Raw genomic sequence first — 16,429 nt, forward strand, 5'->3', positions numbered from 1 at the left:
TTTTTCTGACACATTCACGAATGAGAGGCACCTGAATATTTTTAGTAATGTTTCCCCCCCCCCCCGCAGCATTTCCTCTTTCACACACAAACCATGCTCCCATCCCCCTTGTGATGCTTTGTTGTGCTCATTTCCATCTAGAGCTGCAAAATTAAACATGACCAAAAAAGGACAAAACATTCTTGTCAAACCCACAAGCTGTTTAATATACACACTTCTAGATAAACAAACATCCACATGGGACACACCCCATGAGTTTACTGGGACTGGGAGACATAAATAGCGTGCATGAGATATTCAAGAGTCACACACACAGTCACACGCACACACTCCATCTCCCTGACATGCGCACTACTTCTCCCCACGTGACCATGGCCAACTATTTGTAATCAATAAATGACAGGCTGGTTCAATAATTAAGCGCGTTTCTATTTGTTTTATTTTACTCTCGAAACCATTTATAGATACAGCACGCGCAATTCGTCGATGTGCTCCGTGGAAGTGGGTCACTTGGCCACTGGGGAGGATTATTTGCTCCTCAGCTGAGCCTACACGCGCCCGTGACTACGTACAGTAGCGGTCCCGTGAAAATAAAATAAATAAATAAAAGATTCAAATAAATCGTAACCCGTTCAGGATACACTGCGACAATATGAGGTTTTGCATTGGGCTATTTGATATTTCCACGCGCCTCGCAGATTCTAGTTTTTAAATGCGCTCACCCAGAAGATCAGGTTGAAGGCGAACATCAGGTACTTGATGCACATCTCTCCGCCGGATAGCGCCGCCATGACGACAAATCTTGTGTTAGTAGGAGACGATTTTAATCTTGAAGTGTGATCGCCACTTCTCCACGCGTGGCGCTGCCGGTGTGTGCATTGAAAGGTCCCCGCCCCCCCCATCCCCCCGAACGTAGCCCACCCCCCTCGGCTGCAAAAAAAAGCAAGGCAAATAAAAATAATATTTCCATAGTACTGCACTAAATGCTAAATGATACGTTTTTTTTGGTGTGCTTGTCAATGCATTGCGTCACCCATCAAAACGTCCAGAGCGATGACGTAAGATTCGCTTCTGATTTAAATGGTTGGCACAATGTGATGACGTCATGGTCAAAAGCGCTCCGCAAGGTCGCTGTCTAGCGGGACTGCCTTGAGCACACGCCCCTTTGCCCTTGAAACATTAACACCAAATGATGAGGCAGCAAAATAGATGTTATGAGTAGACAAAATAGTCATTTGTTGCTTCATTTCTCATCAACAGCTTTGACATTTGCCAAAGCAAAATGTGCACCTTTGATGGAAACAAAATGATGTCTTTTCAGGCAATTGTCATTTTAATATTCTCTTTTCATTGTTCACAAAGTGAAATATTTCTTTTCGGTTCCTGCATTTCAATCACTCAAGATATTCGGCAGACATTTTGGGATTACAAGGAAATGTTTTCTATTCCCAGCAGACTGTTAATTGTTTCCCCAGCTGACAGGAGATTTTCTTTTCAACATTTCCAAAGAAATCTTTTCCATTGTTTTTATGCAATGTTTGGCATGAATTAGTCATAGGTTTGCTGCTGTAGCCTCAGTATCTTCCCCGACAGTGTGTTTCGTTGCACAATTGTTTGGGTTGGCCTTGACACGGGTTTATACCAGCAGGCTAATCACTCAGCCAGACCATCAGTGGGCATATCCTGGTATTGTCTCACCGTGGCGGTCTGATGGTGTCGCTCTACACGTAGCGACTGATATTCTGGCCTTCTTGACATAACCTGATGTCGGGAGGAGGGTATGTTAAGGGCACAATAACAAAGTGGGAAGGGCTCTCCTTCATATAAATCAAGAACTTTTGAGTGAGGCTTTTAAAAGTTTTTGACCCCATTCTCATTCGAGCCTGTTTTGTGACACACCATGTAGAAGTGCAAGATTTTCGAGGATTGTACGAGCATTTTTCGTTGTCGCCGGATTTTTGGATTAGTCGATTGTTGAGCTATGGAGGTACAGTACTCTTTGTTCATTCAGGAAGTCATTTTAAGAGGATCATGGGATGAAGCATGTGTTTGTGTTTCAGTTGTGCGCCGCCAGGTGTTTGAGAGCAATTTGGCTTCTGCTTCATCTGACAGGTAGGTAGGACTTTTTTTTCTTTTTAATTGTCCATTAATGTGAATGTGTTTGACTCGAATGGATTCGACTCCATCTCAACCACAAGGCTACACACTCTTAAAATAGCCAAATAAATTTATAAAGACTTATTTTCATTCAAATGTACATTTTTTTTGCAATTTGAAACATTATAGGAGGTTTTTTGTGAATATGTGCGTGGCTGTGCAGCTTGCGTGGCAGGTATAACGGGGCGATGCAGCCTCTTTGGACGGCACCACGTTTACACCTTCGACGGGGTTTTGTACCAATTTCCCGGAGACTGCAGCTATCTGCTGGCTGGGGACTGCAAACGTCGCTCCTTCACGCTGCTGGGTGGGTGAGCCCGTCAAAAATCAAATCAAATATTGACGGATAGTAATCCCCGTCGCTCCATGTTTAGCTAATTGTGTCAGATTCACCCGCAGGTGATTTTGTCGGCGGCAAAAGAACCGGAGTCACGCTTTTCCTCGGGGATGTCTTTGAGTTGCATCTGTCGGTCGACGGGAGATTATCACAGGAAGGAACCAGGTAAAAATAAATATAGGAAAGAAAAACTGTCCTGGTTTTAAATGGAAATGACTTTTTTTTCCGTTTTGCAGACTTTCTCTGCCGTACGCGTCGCACTCGGTGTTTGCCGGCCAGGAGCTGGGATTCTACAAACTGTGGAGCGAGGAGTTTGGCTTCACGGTGACCATCGATACCGCCGCCAACGTCGCCTTGACGCTCACCAAACACCACGCCAACCACACCTGCGGCCTCTGTGGTAACTTCAACGCGGCGGCGGCTGACGAATACACCGCTCAAGAAGGTACGCACGAGTTCCTTGGAAGTCACCAAAGCTGTACGTTCCTGAGAATTTCGGAAACGCTTCGAGTCACCCGCTGCTCAGAAACAGGAAGAGAAGTTATTCCGTACAGGAAAAGATAACGAGGTTCAACGAAAAATATCAACAAAACAAAAAGAGCAGCGGCAGCACGAGATTAATGAGGAAGCTCCTCGACGTCTTTACGCCCCCTCCCCGTGCGTCATTTCAGGATTCCTCACGGAGGATAGTTACGACTTTGCCAATTCGTGGGCGGTGAAGGGGGCAGGTCAAGCCTGCAGACGGGTTTCACCTCCCAGTCTGTCCTGCAACAGTTCCAAAGACACTTCGGAGGTCAGCCACAAACAAAATGTTCCATATAGAATAAATATGACCATTTTTTTTGTTTTGTACTAATGAGGTATAAAACTTCTTTTCTTAGATTCTATCCAGTTGCAGCGTGTTGCAAACATCAGCCGTGTTCCTGCACTGCGCTCACTTGGTATCACCGGAGGCCTTCCTGTCCCTGTGCCAGGAGGAGGCGTGCCACTGCGGCCAGGGAGACATCGAAGACTGCTACTGTCCGGTTCTTCTCGAGTACGCCCGCACGTGTCACGCCCATGGGATGCTTTTACGGGGGTGGCAGCAGGAGAGCGAATGCTGTAAGTAAGAAAAAGTGAAAGGCGAGAAATACTGACACTGTTATTTGTAATGTGCGTGCGTGTGTACAGTCCCCAAATGTCCCATCGGAATGCACTACAGCGAATGCACCAAGTCTTGCTCCACCACCTGCCATAGTCTCAACATCCAGGAGATCTGCAAGGAGGACTGTGTGGATGGATGCACGTGCCCCGGTAAAGCTCTTGGACTTTTCACCCCTTTAACATTTCCTCCCCGTGTGGTAATTATTTTGTGTGTGTACATTTCAGCGGGTAAAGTGTTGGATGGAAACCGTTGCGTGGAGGTGTCTCAGTGTTCCTGCGTCCACATGGGGCGACAGTTCCCTCCGGGTTCCACCATCTCTCAAGACTGCAACACCTGGTGAGTGGATGGAAGTATTTTCAGAACGTCAGCTTAGTGTTTTGTTTTTTTTCACAGCGTTTGTCAACACGGGTCGTGGGAATGCACCAACGAAGATTGCCCCGGTGAGCGACGTGAATTACGTTTACAACCCGTGGTTGAGTGACACAGTTCATAATTGTTCTCCTGCTCTCCAGGTGAATGTCTGGTGGTGGGTCAGTCCCACTTCAAGACCTTTGACAACAAATTCTTCACCTTCGCCGGCCCGTGTCACTACCTGCTGGCCGGGGACTGTGCTGAGCAAGACTTCTCTGTCATTATTGAGAATGTGCAGGTCGGAAAGAAGCAGATCTGGATAACTTTCTAAACAGCACGGCTAAGCTTTACGATCACGTCACATCAGAAGTCACAAAACATTTTTGGCAGGATAATAACTTTGCATTTTCCTTTCTGTCACCTCATTGTGTGCATGTCTGACAGCTTATTATGAAACTGTCTTTCAGTGCGCAGATGATCAGGAGGCTGTGTGTACGCGTTCTGTGACCCTCAATTTGCCTTCCTTGGAGGACATGACAGTGAAGATGAAGCACGGAGGAATGGTTTCTGTCAACGGCATGGACATCCAAACCCCAATGCATCACGGTATGGCAGCTGCCTTTTGTCACTCAAAGAGAGTGACACGCAAGCGTGGATACGGGGTGATACGAGAATTCGGGGAACGCAGACCTCTGTCTGCATTGAAAGCAATAGAAAAGAAAAGGCAATGGAAATGATTTGCTTTTCAATTTCCAGGTCACTTGCACATCCAGAGATCTGTCCAGTCATCTGTGCTCCTCAAGTATGGACATAATCTGCGTCTTGACTGGGATGGGAGGGGCCGGGTGATCTTAAAGGTACATTCGGTTTTAGTTCATTTTTAAAGGCAGTTTTAAAATTTGACCCGCCTTTTTTTGCAGCTGGGCCCACGCTGGGCGGGGCAGACTTGTGGTTTGTGCGGTAACTACAACGGTAACCAAGGCGATGATTTCTTGTCCACATCCGGCCTGGTTGAGGCGAGCCCGCTAGCGTTTGGTCAGTCATGGAGAATCAACAGTGACTGCAAGTCAGCCCACAAAGTTGTGACAGATCCCTGTGCTGTCAACCCCAAAAGAGGTGAACACACACACGCACATGCAGATGATGACTCAGCAACACACCCGTCAACATTGCAGTGAATCTTCCAAGACCTGCAGCGTTTAGCAATAAATTCTAAATATAAACGTGGTGAAGATTCTCCAGAACTCCATCTTACAACCGAGGCGAAATTTAGCTCCTCTCCAACATACAATGGTCATCTTTGACCCTTATAACACACTATATTGCTATTGGCCATGGCTTTGGCGCCATCTTGTGGCCTCACAGCGCATTACAGAAAGAGTACAAAATAGGCAGTGATTTGCAAAGTTAACTCTAACCTGTCTATTTTTTTTTTCTTCAGTTCGTTTTGCAGAAGAAGGCTGCTCAATGCTGACGTCAGATGTCTTCAGCCCGTGCCACTTCCTGGTTAATCCGGCTCCTTTCCAAAAGTTCTGTCGTTACGACGTTTGCTCGTGCGCGGACGGCGACGAGTGCCTCTGCTCCGCCCTGGCCTCCTATGGGGCTGCATGCGCCGCCAAAGGGGTGCCGCTCCACTGGCGTTCTCCTTCCCTCTGCCGTAAAAACACTCATTTGTATTTACACCAAAAAATTCATTATTTCACGGGATAACGCCACACATTTAATTGATTTGAATCCTCAGAGATGGACTGCACCAGCGGCCGAACGTACGAAGCTTGCGGTAGCGTGTGCGACCGCACTTGCCGCTCATTGTCCGGAGCAGAGGGTGGATGCGGAGGGGAGAAAATGTGCGAGGAGGGTTGTTTTTGCCCAGCTGGAAAGTACCTGAGCGACTCGGGAGAGTGCGTGACGGCGGACCAGTGCTCCTGCCTGCACGACGGACAGCTGTACCAGCCCAATGACGTCTTCGCCGATCACAACAGCATTTGGTCTGTTGGCGTAGCGTACAAATACACTCTTGGGACGCCATCATATCTTTTGAAAAGGACTGAATTTTTGGAGTGTTTTATATTTACAGTTACTGCCAGAATGGATCCATGCGCTGCAGCTCTGAAGAAAGGAGCACTCTGCTGTCTGATCTCTTCTACGACGACGACGACGACGACCTGGCACCCTCCAGAAGTGAAATTCAACACATACTTTATAATAATTATATTTTGAGTGAAAGGTCAACTGTAATAAATGATAGTCAACAATATAGAGACCAAAAAAAAAAAAAAGTAGTTTCTCACACCCCGACAGAATGAACAAACAAAGCCAGAATTAAAGACAACAAACGTGTTGGTACTTTCAGAGAGACGCTCCACAACATGTCATCCTCCACTGGTCCATGCAAAGTGTGACGCGGGTGAAAAAGGCCTGGAATGCGCCAGAAACTGCCAGAATGCAAACCTCCCCTGTGTTTCACTTGCTTGTATCCCCGGCTGCCTCTGTCCGCCCGGCACAGTAGGTTGCGGGAGCTTCATGCATGCCATTGATTGTATTTTAGAAAATTGCGTTGTGGGTGGCAGAAAATGGAAGTTATTCCTTGTGGAGCCGAAATAACTTTGTGATATTTAAGGTACGACACCACGGAGGCTGTATTGTGCCAGACGAGTGTCCTTGCTACCATAACTACAAGCCTTATGCGTCGGGACAAATCATACCGGTGGATTGCAACACCTGGTAAGCATCTTTTTTTATTTTGGCCAATAGTCTTCTTGGTGATTCCATGACCTGTTTTTGTTTGACAGCGTATGTGAGAAGAGGAAATGGCGCTGCACCAATAAGTTTTGTGACGGCGTATGCCGCACCGTCGGGGAGGCCCATTATATCACCTTTGATGGCCTTAAGTACTCCTTTCCTGGTCTCTGTCAGTATGTCCTGGTCCAGGTAAGACAAAGAAATAACTATGTGTCATAAGTGTTTTTATAAATCTTTTTTTTTTTTTTACTTTCATTGCACACAGGACAATTGTAATGGAGATGAGGGGACCTTCAGAGTGCTTGTGGAGAATGAAGCCTGTGGCATTGTGGGACATCGCTGTGCCAAGTCTGTGTCGGTCTACTACCAAGGAGGATTGATTGTGATGCAAAACGGCGAGGTAGCCTTGATTTTTTTTTTATTATATTTTTGGGAATGAAAAGGTTTTAAAAATACTAAAATCTGAAATAATAATAAAATCTAAACGCCATCTCGTGGTATGCTCTGGGATTACAGAAAGAGCACACAGCCCGCCAATGGTTAGGTTTTTCTGACAATAGTTTAGAATAGATTGCACATGAAATAAAATTCATAAGCAAACTTATGAAGAGTAAACGAGCATTTTTATGGTTTTGATTTCATTGACATGTTTTGGTCTTTCCTCAGGTGCGGATGAAGACCCCAGTACCACAGAGCGCGCAGGTGGAGATCATCCGATCGGGTCAATTCTACACCCTCCTGCTGGGCAAACATATTTCCCTTAGCTGGGACAAGGCAACCCACCTCCTGGTCCACATATCGGCAGAATACAGGGTACAGGTGTATTTATATATATTTTTTTTGGGGTGGAGCGCCATTTTGATTCTATATTTTTTAACTGTCTTTTTTTTTTTTTGTAGAACCGGGTGTGTGGTCTGTGCGGTAACTTTGACGGGAACGTGAATAATGACCTTGTCAGCAGTAACAATCAGCTGGAGGTGGATTCTTTGCACTTTGGGGACTCTTGGAAGGTTGCACCCAGCTGTGCTGATGTCACACAGGTAATGTATGTGAGTCATGTGGTTTGGAAAAGAAAAATCGATATAAAGTAGGTCTGGGGCTCCTTTTGATATTTATGACATAAGAATGTTGCATGGTATTTTTTGTTTCCAGGTACTTGTTTCATGCGCCGACAACATTGTTAGACTGCTAACAGTTGAGCAGTCATGCCGCGTGCTCACTGGCCCCATCTTTAAAGAGTGCAACAGTCAGGTGAGTATAGCAGCAGAAATTCAAACAGTGGAGAGCATCGACATTCAGTACAACCATATTTTAATTTTTTTTTTATTATTTTACATTTAAAATAATTTTTTTTTTAACTATTTGTATCACTCAGAGATGTGCTTTTGTATATGTACCTTTTGTGCGTTGAGTAGGACAGGCTTAATTATGTTTCTTCCCTTTCTGCATTTTTTTTTTTAGGTGGATGCCGAACCATACGTAAAGATGTGCGCGGAGGCGGCGTGCACTTGTTCGTCCCTGGCCGACTGCACTTGTTTTTGTGATGTCATTGCAGCCTACGCTCAAGATTGTTCCCAGAAGGGCGTACCCGTCAACTGGAGATCCAACGAGCTTTGCCGTGAGCGTGACGAAGACCGTTGCGGTCGCCGAGTTCTTTCAGCCTAAAATGACAAGTTTCTCTTTATAGCGATGAGCTGTGAGGGGTTGAACCCGAAGAACCCGGCTACAGGAGAGGAGTTATGCCAGTGGAGGTACAACACTTGCGGTCCCGCCTGTCCCGTCACCTGCCAGCATCCCGATCCTCTCCAATGCGCCCTCACGTGTGTAGAAGGATGTCATGCTTACTGCCCCCCAGGTGTCTTCATTTGACAAAACATTATCAGAGACCTTTTATTCAGTCACTCGAGACTATTTTAACTCGTCACTCGCTCTTCAGGCCAATTGTTGGATGAGGTGGCCATGAAATGCGTTGAGCCCACTCAGTGTCAAGTTTGCGTCCACGAGGGTCAGAGAATCTCCCACGGCAACAAAGTCATCATCAGCCGCCGTGACCCCGCCCACTGCAAAATATGGTAAGCGGCGAATAGGTTTTTATTTGGATAAAAAAAGAACTCAATTATCAATTCATCCTTTTTTTTTTTTTGTGTCCCCAAGTCACTGCGAAAACAACACGCTAACCTGCGAGGCTTGCCCTTTGAGTACCGTCGCACCAACCCTTCCCTCCGCCATCTTTACGACCATCCCAATGACCACCGCGATGCCCGAGGGGACGTGCGACCGTGCCATGGATCTGGTTTTCATGCTAGACGGCTCCAACGCACTGAGCGTAACCGATTTTCAGACCACGAAAGAATTCATACTGGGAGTGGTGGAGCCCTTCCGCTTGGGCTCCGCTCACACTCGAGCTGCCGTGCTGCTTTACGACTTTGGAGTCAAAAAGAATGATTTACAGGTAGGTCGAGCCATGGGATTATATTTTCATTCCAGCAGCAGCAAAAAACCCCAAAAATACGTATGTGCTATTTTTGTGGCATTAAAGCATTCCTTCCTTTTAACTTTTCATCGTGAGTAGGTTCAGAAATGGCTGTTTAAGAAGACCGTGCACGAACTGCACTACGCCGGAGGTAACGCCGCCTTTTTGGACGAGGCCATTAAATATCTCTCTTACAACATCTATGACAAGAACAAACGAGAGTACGCCGGCCGCGTGGCCGTCATCCTGACGGCCAGCACCAACCCTCGGCCCATGCGGCCATTCATCAACATGATGCGCAGAAAGAGCATCACCACGCTGACCGTGGCCCTCGGTCCCGGCGTGAGCATGGCCCAGATTAACGACATCACAAATGCTAACCCGAAGAACAGGGCCTACGTGCTGAGTAGCGCCGCCGAGCTGCCCGATCGCCTTTTAGAAGTGACCGACTATCTTTGCACTTTGGGTCTGGAGCCAAAACCCAGCACGACCGCCACCACTCGCTCTCCTCGAGCGGAACCCATCCCTACCAAACACCTCACCGCCACTTCGACCGTCCCTTCCATCCCGTCTCCGAAAACCACCACAGCTCCCTCTTCTCTACCACCGAGCAAGGAAATGACGTTCATCATCGAAGGCTCCGATTCGGTCGGCGAGGCCAACTTTAATAAATCCCTACTGTTCCTGGAGGACGTTATAAAGCAGATGTCTGACAAGGAGTTCATCCGCATCACGGTGATCCAATACTCGGTCACGGTGACCGTGGAGATCCGCCGCTGGGATTTGAGATACCAGAGGATGCTGCTGCTCCAACGTCTCAGGGAGATTCGTTGGAGGGGCGGAAGCAAGACAAACACCGGCGCCGCCGTGGCAACTGTCTTTAACGACACCGCCCCGCCTTCACGCCGTCCCGTCCCACCGCAGCTGGTCTTCCTGGTGACGGAAAACCCGCCCACCGACACGGTGACGCGCCCGTCGATCACCACCACCCAGACACACGTGTATCCCATCGGAGTCGGCCCCCGGGTACGGGAGCGGGACTTGTTCCCTTTCAGCTCGCCGTGGCCTCCCATGATGGTGGAGGACTACACGCAACTCCAAAAACTGGTCCCCCGTGTTGTGAACATCACACGCACCACAGTCACGCCACGCTTCCCCACGCTGGTACCCGTGGTCCACCCAACGCTCGCCAGCCTCCCGCCCACAGGTAGAAACAACACGCCACCTCTTTGCATGTATAGTGAGGCCTCTGTAGTGTTGACATATAAAAAAAATAAAAAAAAACTATTCAATTTGTCAGTGCCCTGCAAGACACCCGTGGACGTGCTTTTCCTGCTGAAGTCCGGAGAACAGTTTGATGACATGAAGACTTTTGTGAAAGCCTTCATCAACACGGTGGATGTGGGTAGGTTGAGATTTATCCTCATTTGGGTCGCAAGTGAGAAGAACTTTGGGCAAATCCAGCCAGACATCACATGACTGTGACATATCCGATCAACTTTGCATTTGGGGAAATGTTTCCCATGAATAAAATGTCTGCCTTTTAACATCTTCCCATTTCATCTGCGCTCAGGTCCCAACGGCACTCAGGTGAGCGTGATTCAGTACGGCGACACCCTCACCACCGAGTTCACCTTGGGCGGGCAACAGATCAAGTCGCGCCTTCTCGACCTGGTGGACGACATTCCCGGAAGGAAAACAGCCGCCCCGGCACTGGGTAGACCATCCCGAAAGAGGTGAAACGCAAACGTCATCCAACTCACCGCCGTGTCTCCGGCTCAGGCTCGGCACTGCGGTACGCCGTCCAAGGGGCCATTAAAGGAGGACGGGTAGGCGTGGCCAAAGCTGTGGTGATGATCGTGACCGACAAATCAACCGATCGGGTCCAAGAAGCGGCGAATGAGGCGCTGGCCGCAGGTCAAATTCAAGTCCCTGCAATATAATTTTTCAATCATTTATCCGGTCGTCTCATTCATCACTCGTCCTTCAGGTGTGTCCGTGTTCCCCATCGGCGTGGGTCCGGATTACGAGCAGAAGGAGGTGGTCACCGTCGGCCGCAAACAAGACAACATCTTGCACTTAAAGAGTATGGATCAGTTACGGATGCTGCTGACTTTGGACCGGGCGTACGCAGAAAGAATCTGCAGAGGTGCCCGCCCTCGCATACACTTGAACACAGCCGAAAATAACTCAAAACGTGGGCGGCGTCGTTGTCCTTTTGATACTATCGCTGATTTTGACGGTGGTTGTTGGCTGTGATTTGCTTTGGCTCTCAGCTGGTCCGCCGGGAGTTTGCGTCGATGACAGCGGCACGGAGAGAAAAGTGAGTCACGCGACATTGAGAAAAATCACTGCATTGTGCTTTGATCGATTTTTTTTTTTTTTGGAACTCTTGCGCCACAGCCTGGAGAGTCGTGGCTACTGGAGGACGGCTGCCATTCGGTGCTTTGCCATCCCAGCGGAGCCGTAACCATGCAGAACCACAAAGTCAGCTGCGATAAACTGGAGCCACCGGCGTGCAGGAACAACATGCTGCCTGTTAAAGTCCAAGAGGCCTGCAGCTGCCATTGGGAATGCCCATGTATGGATAACACTCGGAATGGGAACAATAAGTCACGTAGTTCAAATGACACGATTCCAAAAATGCACATAATTAGATATGTTGGATAGGAATCATTTCAACATCAATATTTAATCATTGCCAACCGAACCTGTCCATTCATTAAAAATTGGAAAAAGACAATTCAATCTGGTTTGGAGAGTTGACCTGCCTGCTTTCGTTTTTTTTGTGCGTCGCCAGGCATTTGCATGGGCAGCTCCACCAATCACGTGGTGCGATTTGACAGCTTGCCACTCAGGCTGGACGCAGAGGGCCTGTGCTCCTACACCCTGCTCGCTGACAGCGAAGGTTCGGAGGTCAAGCTCCACAACGGCCCTTGTCAGGACTTGGCACAGTACAACCACGTCTGCATGAAAGCTATCGAGGTGACCCACGGGTCTCAAAAACTTCTACTGAAGGATGATATGACTGTAAGTAGACTTTCTCATATGATGGTTTGCAAAGTCACCAGCGACTTTCAAATATTTCCTCAATCGGTGCAGGCGTTAATTGGAAGAGAGGAGATTTCGCTGCCGTGGAGGCATGAGGGTCTGGAGCTGGTGCGATTCGGCGGTGTGATGTTGCAGCTCAAGACTGACCACGGCTACGTTTTGACGTTCACGCCCCAGAGCAGCGAGTTCACCATCACGCTGTATAATTCCAGCATCAGCGGCCGCACGACGGGACTCTGCGGTAATTACGGATTAAATTTTTGAATCTGAATTATGGAAAAAAAATGATGGAATTTATACTTTTCTTTCCCAGGGGCTTGCGGGGAACAATCGGCCAACGTTCTCTCGTTGCGTAACGGCAACCCCACCTCCAACCAGATGACCTTCATCTCCGACTGGACGGCGGCCGGTGACACGGGCGTGTGCGTGCCCAAGCGCAAGGTGGTGTGCTCCTCCGGGGCAGCCATGGGATGCACGGCCCTGCGTTCGCAAGTCTTTGAGGCCTGTCACTCGCACATCCCCGTTCTGATGTTCCTCACCAAATGCGAGGAGCAGGCCTGTCAGGAGTCGGACGTGTGCGAGCTCATTTCCGCCTACGCGCTCTTGTGTAGACAGAGGGGTGTGTGTATCGACTGGAGAAGTCCCCATATATGCCGTAAGTCTGGAAGTTCTTCCGCCATTTTTTTTTTTGGTTTCGAACATCCACGTGTCTCTTACAGCCTTCGAGTGCCCCCCCACCATGGAGTACAGCGCGTGCCGCACGGGCTGCGTGGAAGACTGTAACAGCCCGCCGCCGTCGCGAGGGGATTGGTCGGTCGCCGCGGGGAAAGGCTCCTCGTGCACAGACACACCCACCGAAGGCTGTTTCTGTCCGAGCGGGACCGTTTTGCATCGGGGAGTGTGTGTGTCACCAGAGAAGTGCAAGCAATGCGTGGACCATCGTGGACGCGCATATCAGGTTGGAGGTCATGAACAGGATAGTAAGGTGCTACAAAACAGAATTCAATGTGTGTGTTGTGTGTGTGTGTGCAGTATCTGCAGACTTGGGTACCGGATGACAACCCGTGTTTGATTTGCTCCTGTTTGGACCGACAACACGTCAACTGCACCGCTCGGCCGTGCGACGACCTAAAAGGCGAGTTTTAACGATTTTTTTTTTTGTGTCTTGTGCCAGCCAGTTTAATTGAATGTTTTGTGTCGTGTGTGTGTGTAGCACCGGTGTGCGGAGCTTGCGAGGAGCTGAAGCTGAAGAGCGAATCCAAATGCTGCCCAGAGTATGAATGCGGTATGTGCAAATAATTTGCACGAGACAGCACAACCCACTCGAAAAACAAATTTGTTTTTTTAAATCCACGTTAAAAAAAAAAAACCAGTGTGAACAGTGATGTCTCCCTTAACACTTTTGTCTTTTTATCTCTGAGACTTCAGTGTCCATTTGGCTCGTGTGACTTTTCAGTGTGTGATCTGTCGAGCTGCGATGTTCCCGAGGCTCCCCGCTGCGAGGACGGCGAGGTGTTGGTTCTAAAAAACCCGGGAGAATGTCAAGCCATACACGAGTGCGGTAAGTGATCACACACACCCGACGATCGTGTCGCCGTCGACTCTTTGACTTTGACGTGGCTCTTTTTTTTTTTTTTTCCCCACCGCCCAGTTTGCAAGAAAGAGAATTGCGCCGTCACTCCCATTTCATGCGGCCCCCGTCGCCGGCCGACAATCAAAAAGACAAAATGCTGCGATGCGTTCGAGTGCTCGTGTAACTGCCAGAACGTCACCCGCACTTGCCCGCCCGGCTTCATCACGGCCTCCGAGACGGACGACTGCGGTTGCACTCAGATCAGCTGCCTGCCCGACAAAGTAAGCGTTTCATCCGGACTGTGCGTTTTATCGACGATAATACCGAAACGCTTTTTCAACAGGTATGTGTCGTGGGTGACGTGGTCCATCCGGTAGGCAGCAAATGGGATGAAGGATGCGAGAAATGCAGCTGCAGCCAATTACGGGACAAGGACACGTCACTTCACATCGCTCAGTGCTCCACGCCGGTATGCCAACGGAACTGCCCGCTGGTGAGACAAACCAAAATCATCTATTTTCTTTTTCTCGTGGAATTTATAAATCCGCCATTTATTGATATGGATCGAAAGAATCACGGCTGATATTTTGTTTGTACCGCACATTGGCAGGGTTCGACATACACGCAGTCCAGTGGAGAATGCTGCGGGAAGTGCAGAGCAACTAGTTGCGTGGAGTCGGAGGGAGAATTGCGAGGCGACGCCCTGATGGGAGGAACGCTCAGACAGGTTCGCAACTGCACCGAAAAAATTCCGACACTAATTCTGCCAAATTAAATGTGTTCACTGTGTGTTTATAGGTTGGGGAGCAATGGCAGTCTCCTCGTGACAAATGCGTCACGTACAAGTGCTCGAGGGTCAACGATGAGGTGTTCATCTCTTCCGCCAACATCAGCTGCACCGCCATGGAAACACCTTCCTGCCCGCTTGGCTCCGAGTTACGCTGCGATACGCAGGACTGTTGTCCCCGCTGCCGTTGTGGTAAATATCACACACATCGGGGTCTACGGAAATGCACTTGCGGTGATTTTCCAGCAGAGGGCGTACTCAACTCATGTTGATTATGGTCTATTTTGTAGATGCTTTGGATGTCTGCGTCCTCAACCACACGCTCATAGGAGTAAGGATTTTCTTTTTTTTCTTTTGAATGGTGAATAGGTTCAGTATGATGTTAAGAGGGACATGTAATGACAATCTATGTTGTTTATTTGTGTACTAATTAGTGTGCTATTTTGTTGTTGTTGTTTGAATGTGTAGGCAGGGGAAATGTTGATGGTTGACTTGTGCACACAATGCGAATGCATCGTGGAGGGCGGTCTGATCAAGAAACACAGGCTCTCCTGCAGGAGAACCACCTGTACTCCTTGTCCCATGGTACGTATTTCTCATGTCTTATGTTTTGCTAGCTATGCTGGTATGTGTTTGTGTAGAAATGAACATGGAATGGGTCACCGCAGGGATACACGGAGGAGAAAGTGGAGGGCGCCTGCTGCGGACGTTGCGTCGCCACGACATGCTTTGTACAAATGCCCGATGGGAAGCTAATGAGTCTGCTGGTACGTACGCACTATATCTTAATTTCTCCAGGCTACAGTCATTATTTTTATTCTGTGATTAAGTTTTGTTCAAGAAAAATAAAGACATAAATACACAAATGTACTATCGTAAGGTATAATGTATTTTCAGGTGAACACCACAAAGGAAGACGGCTGCATCCAGTACGCTTGCGGCGTCAACACCAAAGGAGACCTGGCCCTTCAAATCCGAACCACCACCTGCCCGCCTTTCAACCGCCGATCGTGTCTCGAACAAGGGGTGCCAGAGCGAGCCATACGTATTCACACTCAAACTTCCTTCACCGCTGTTTTTTCACTGACAGAACGACTCTCGTTTGTTCTCAGGGGACTGTCAGCCAGATCGGAACGACATGCTGTGAGATGTGTAAGTAGGGCGGACTACTAGTTGTCATTTCTTTCTAAGTCTGTTTTTAAAAAAGGAGCGTGTACACGTTTTGCCGAGAAGGTACAGAATCGGAATGCCGGAGGACGGCGGGAACGCTGAACTATGTCAAAGTAGACGACTGCCAATCAGAGAAGCAGATTGAATTGTACTACTGTGAGGTAAAGTGACACACATTCATTTGACGATCCGGCAAAACATCACCGTGGTCCCGAAACGAACCGTTTGGCCGTATCATCCTCTCTATCTGTCAGGGTAAATGTCGCAGTAAGTCCATGTACTCCCTCCAGAGGGCCACGGTGGAACAAGAGTGTGTGTGTTGTGTCGCCACGGAGACAGAGCCCGTCAGCGTTCCCGTCCTGTGTGCCAATGGAACCCACAGCCACCACACTGTCCTATCTGTCACCGGGTGCAACTGTCAGTCCAAACACTGCACCTAGAAGCCACCAGAAGTCGGCTTTGATTCTTTGCTTGTCTGTATCCAAGACAAAAATGTACTCACCCGTATTCAACCACACACAATTTACCCCAAAAATAAATAAAAGTCGAGTTTTCATTTTGTTTTGTAATTCATACAAATTTTCCTAGGCTGTATATGTAAAAAGCGATAACCCAAGTTTACAATAAATACCGATATGCTGTAT

General features: G+C 48.4%; 2 protein-coding genes across 3 annotated transcripts in view; one reads left to right on the plus strand and one right to left on the minus strand.

Moving 5' to 3' along the window:
* The window catches only part of cd9a (CD9 molecule a), a 5,665-nt gene extending 4,803 nt beyond the window's left edge, over window positions 1–862 (minus strand). The window contains exon 1 of the mRNA XM_085915078.1: window positions 723–862. Coding sequence (XP_085771204.1) covers window positions 723–791 — 69 coding nt within the window. The 5' untranslated portion in view covers window positions 792–862. The remainder of the gene's footprint in view (window positions 1–722) is intronic.
* vwf (von Willebrand factor) overlaps window positions 1–16,429 on the plus strand; it is a 26,195-nt gene extending 9,766 nt beyond the window's left edge. Inside the window, exons 3-55 of one of the 2 annotated variants that reach the window (XM_085915056.1) lie at window positions 1,907–1,987; window positions 2,061–2,112; window positions 2,321–2,464; window positions 2,557–2,659; window positions 2,731–2,939; window positions 3,166–3,287; window positions 3,376–3,595; window positions 3,665–3,787; window positions 3,863–3,974; window positions 4,032–4,078; window positions 4,151–4,287; window positions 4,457–4,595; window positions 4,746–4,846; window positions 4,910–5,105; window positions 5,431–5,646; window positions 5,731–5,977; window positions 6,067–6,170; window positions 6,343–6,494; window positions 6,610–6,713; window positions 6,782–6,920; window positions 6,997–7,131; window positions 7,398–7,544; window positions 7,631–7,771; window positions 7,884–7,982; window positions 8,193–8,349; window positions 8,419–8,586; window positions 8,668–8,803; window positions 8,886–9,183; window positions 9,304–10,411; window positions 10,505–10,609; window positions 10,778–10,921; window positions 10,987–11,121; window positions 11,195–11,353; window positions 11,481–11,527; window positions 11,608–11,785; window positions 12,005–12,234; window positions 12,307–12,496; window positions 12,569–12,910; window positions 12,975–13,213; window positions 13,288–13,390; window positions 13,469–13,540; window positions 13,712–13,816; window positions 13,907–14,109; window positions 14,172–14,321; window positions 14,439–14,555; window positions 14,627–14,807; window positions 14,906–14,946; window positions 15,084–15,200; window positions 15,284–15,382; window positions 15,513–15,641; window positions 15,728–15,767; window positions 15,849–15,946; window positions 16,040–16,429. In XM_085915056.1, coding sequence (XP_085771182.1) covers window positions 1,982–1,987; window positions 2,061–2,112; window positions 2,321–2,464; window positions 2,557–2,659; window positions 2,731–2,939; window positions 3,166–3,287; window positions 3,376–3,595; window positions 3,665–3,787; window positions 3,863–3,974; window positions 4,032–4,078; window positions 4,151–4,287; window positions 4,457–4,595; window positions 4,746–4,846; window positions 4,910–5,105; window positions 5,431–5,646; window positions 5,731–5,977; window positions 6,067–6,170; window positions 6,343–6,494; window positions 6,610–6,713; window positions 6,782–6,920; window positions 6,997–7,131; window positions 7,398–7,544; window positions 7,631–7,771; window positions 7,884–7,982; window positions 8,193–8,349; window positions 8,419–8,586; window positions 8,668–8,803; window positions 8,886–9,183; window positions 9,304–10,411; window positions 10,505–10,609; window positions 10,778–10,921; window positions 10,987–11,121; window positions 11,195–11,353; window positions 11,481–11,527; window positions 11,608–11,785; window positions 12,005–12,234; window positions 12,307–12,496; window positions 12,569–12,910; window positions 12,975–13,213; window positions 13,288–13,390; window positions 13,469–13,540; window positions 13,712–13,816; window positions 13,907–14,109; window positions 14,172–14,321; window positions 14,439–14,555; window positions 14,627–14,807; window positions 14,906–14,946; window positions 15,084–15,200; window positions 15,284–15,382; window positions 15,513–15,641; window positions 15,728–15,767; window positions 15,849–15,946; window positions 16,040–16,225 — 8,472 coding nt within the window. In that variant the 5' untranslated portion in view covers window positions 1,907–1,981 and the 3' untranslated portion in view covers window positions 16,226–16,429. Of the gene's footprint in view, window positions 1–1,906; window positions 1,988–2,036; window positions 2,113–2,320; window positions 2,465–2,556; window positions 2,660–2,730; window positions 2,940–3,165; window positions 3,288–3,375; window positions 3,596–3,664; window positions 3,788–3,862; window positions 3,975–4,031; window positions 4,079–4,150; window positions 4,288–4,456; window positions 4,596–4,745; window positions 4,847–4,909; window positions 5,106–5,430; window positions 5,647–5,730; window positions 5,978–6,066; window positions 6,171–6,342; window positions 6,495–6,609; window positions 6,714–6,781; window positions 6,921–6,996; window positions 7,132–7,397; window positions 7,545–7,630; window positions 7,772–7,883; window positions 7,983–8,192; window positions 8,350–8,418; window positions 8,587–8,667; window positions 8,804–8,885; window positions 9,184–9,303; window positions 10,412–10,504; window positions 10,610–10,777; window positions 10,922–10,986; window positions 11,122–11,194; window positions 11,354–11,480; window positions 11,528–11,607; window positions 11,786–12,004; window positions 12,235–12,306; window positions 12,497–12,568; window positions 12,911–12,974; window positions 13,214–13,287; window positions 13,391–13,468; window positions 13,541–13,711; window positions 13,817–13,906; window positions 14,110–14,171; window positions 14,322–14,438; window positions 14,556–14,626; window positions 14,808–14,905; window positions 14,947–15,083; window positions 15,201–15,283; window positions 15,383–15,512; window positions 15,642–15,727; window positions 15,768–15,848; window positions 15,947–16,039 lie in introns of those variants that run through there. The other variant, XM_085915055.1, reaches the window with a different exon arrangement.

Source organism: Syngnathus leptorhynchus, chromosome 6, assembly GCF_054491065.1.
Source record: "Syngnathus leptorhynchus isolate UIUO chromosome 6, UIUO_Slep, whole genome shotgun sequence".
In the NCBI taxonomy this organism is placed as follows: Eukaryota; Metazoa; Chordata; class Actinopteri; order Syngnathiformes; family Syngnathidae; genus Syngnathus; species Syngnathus leptorhynchus.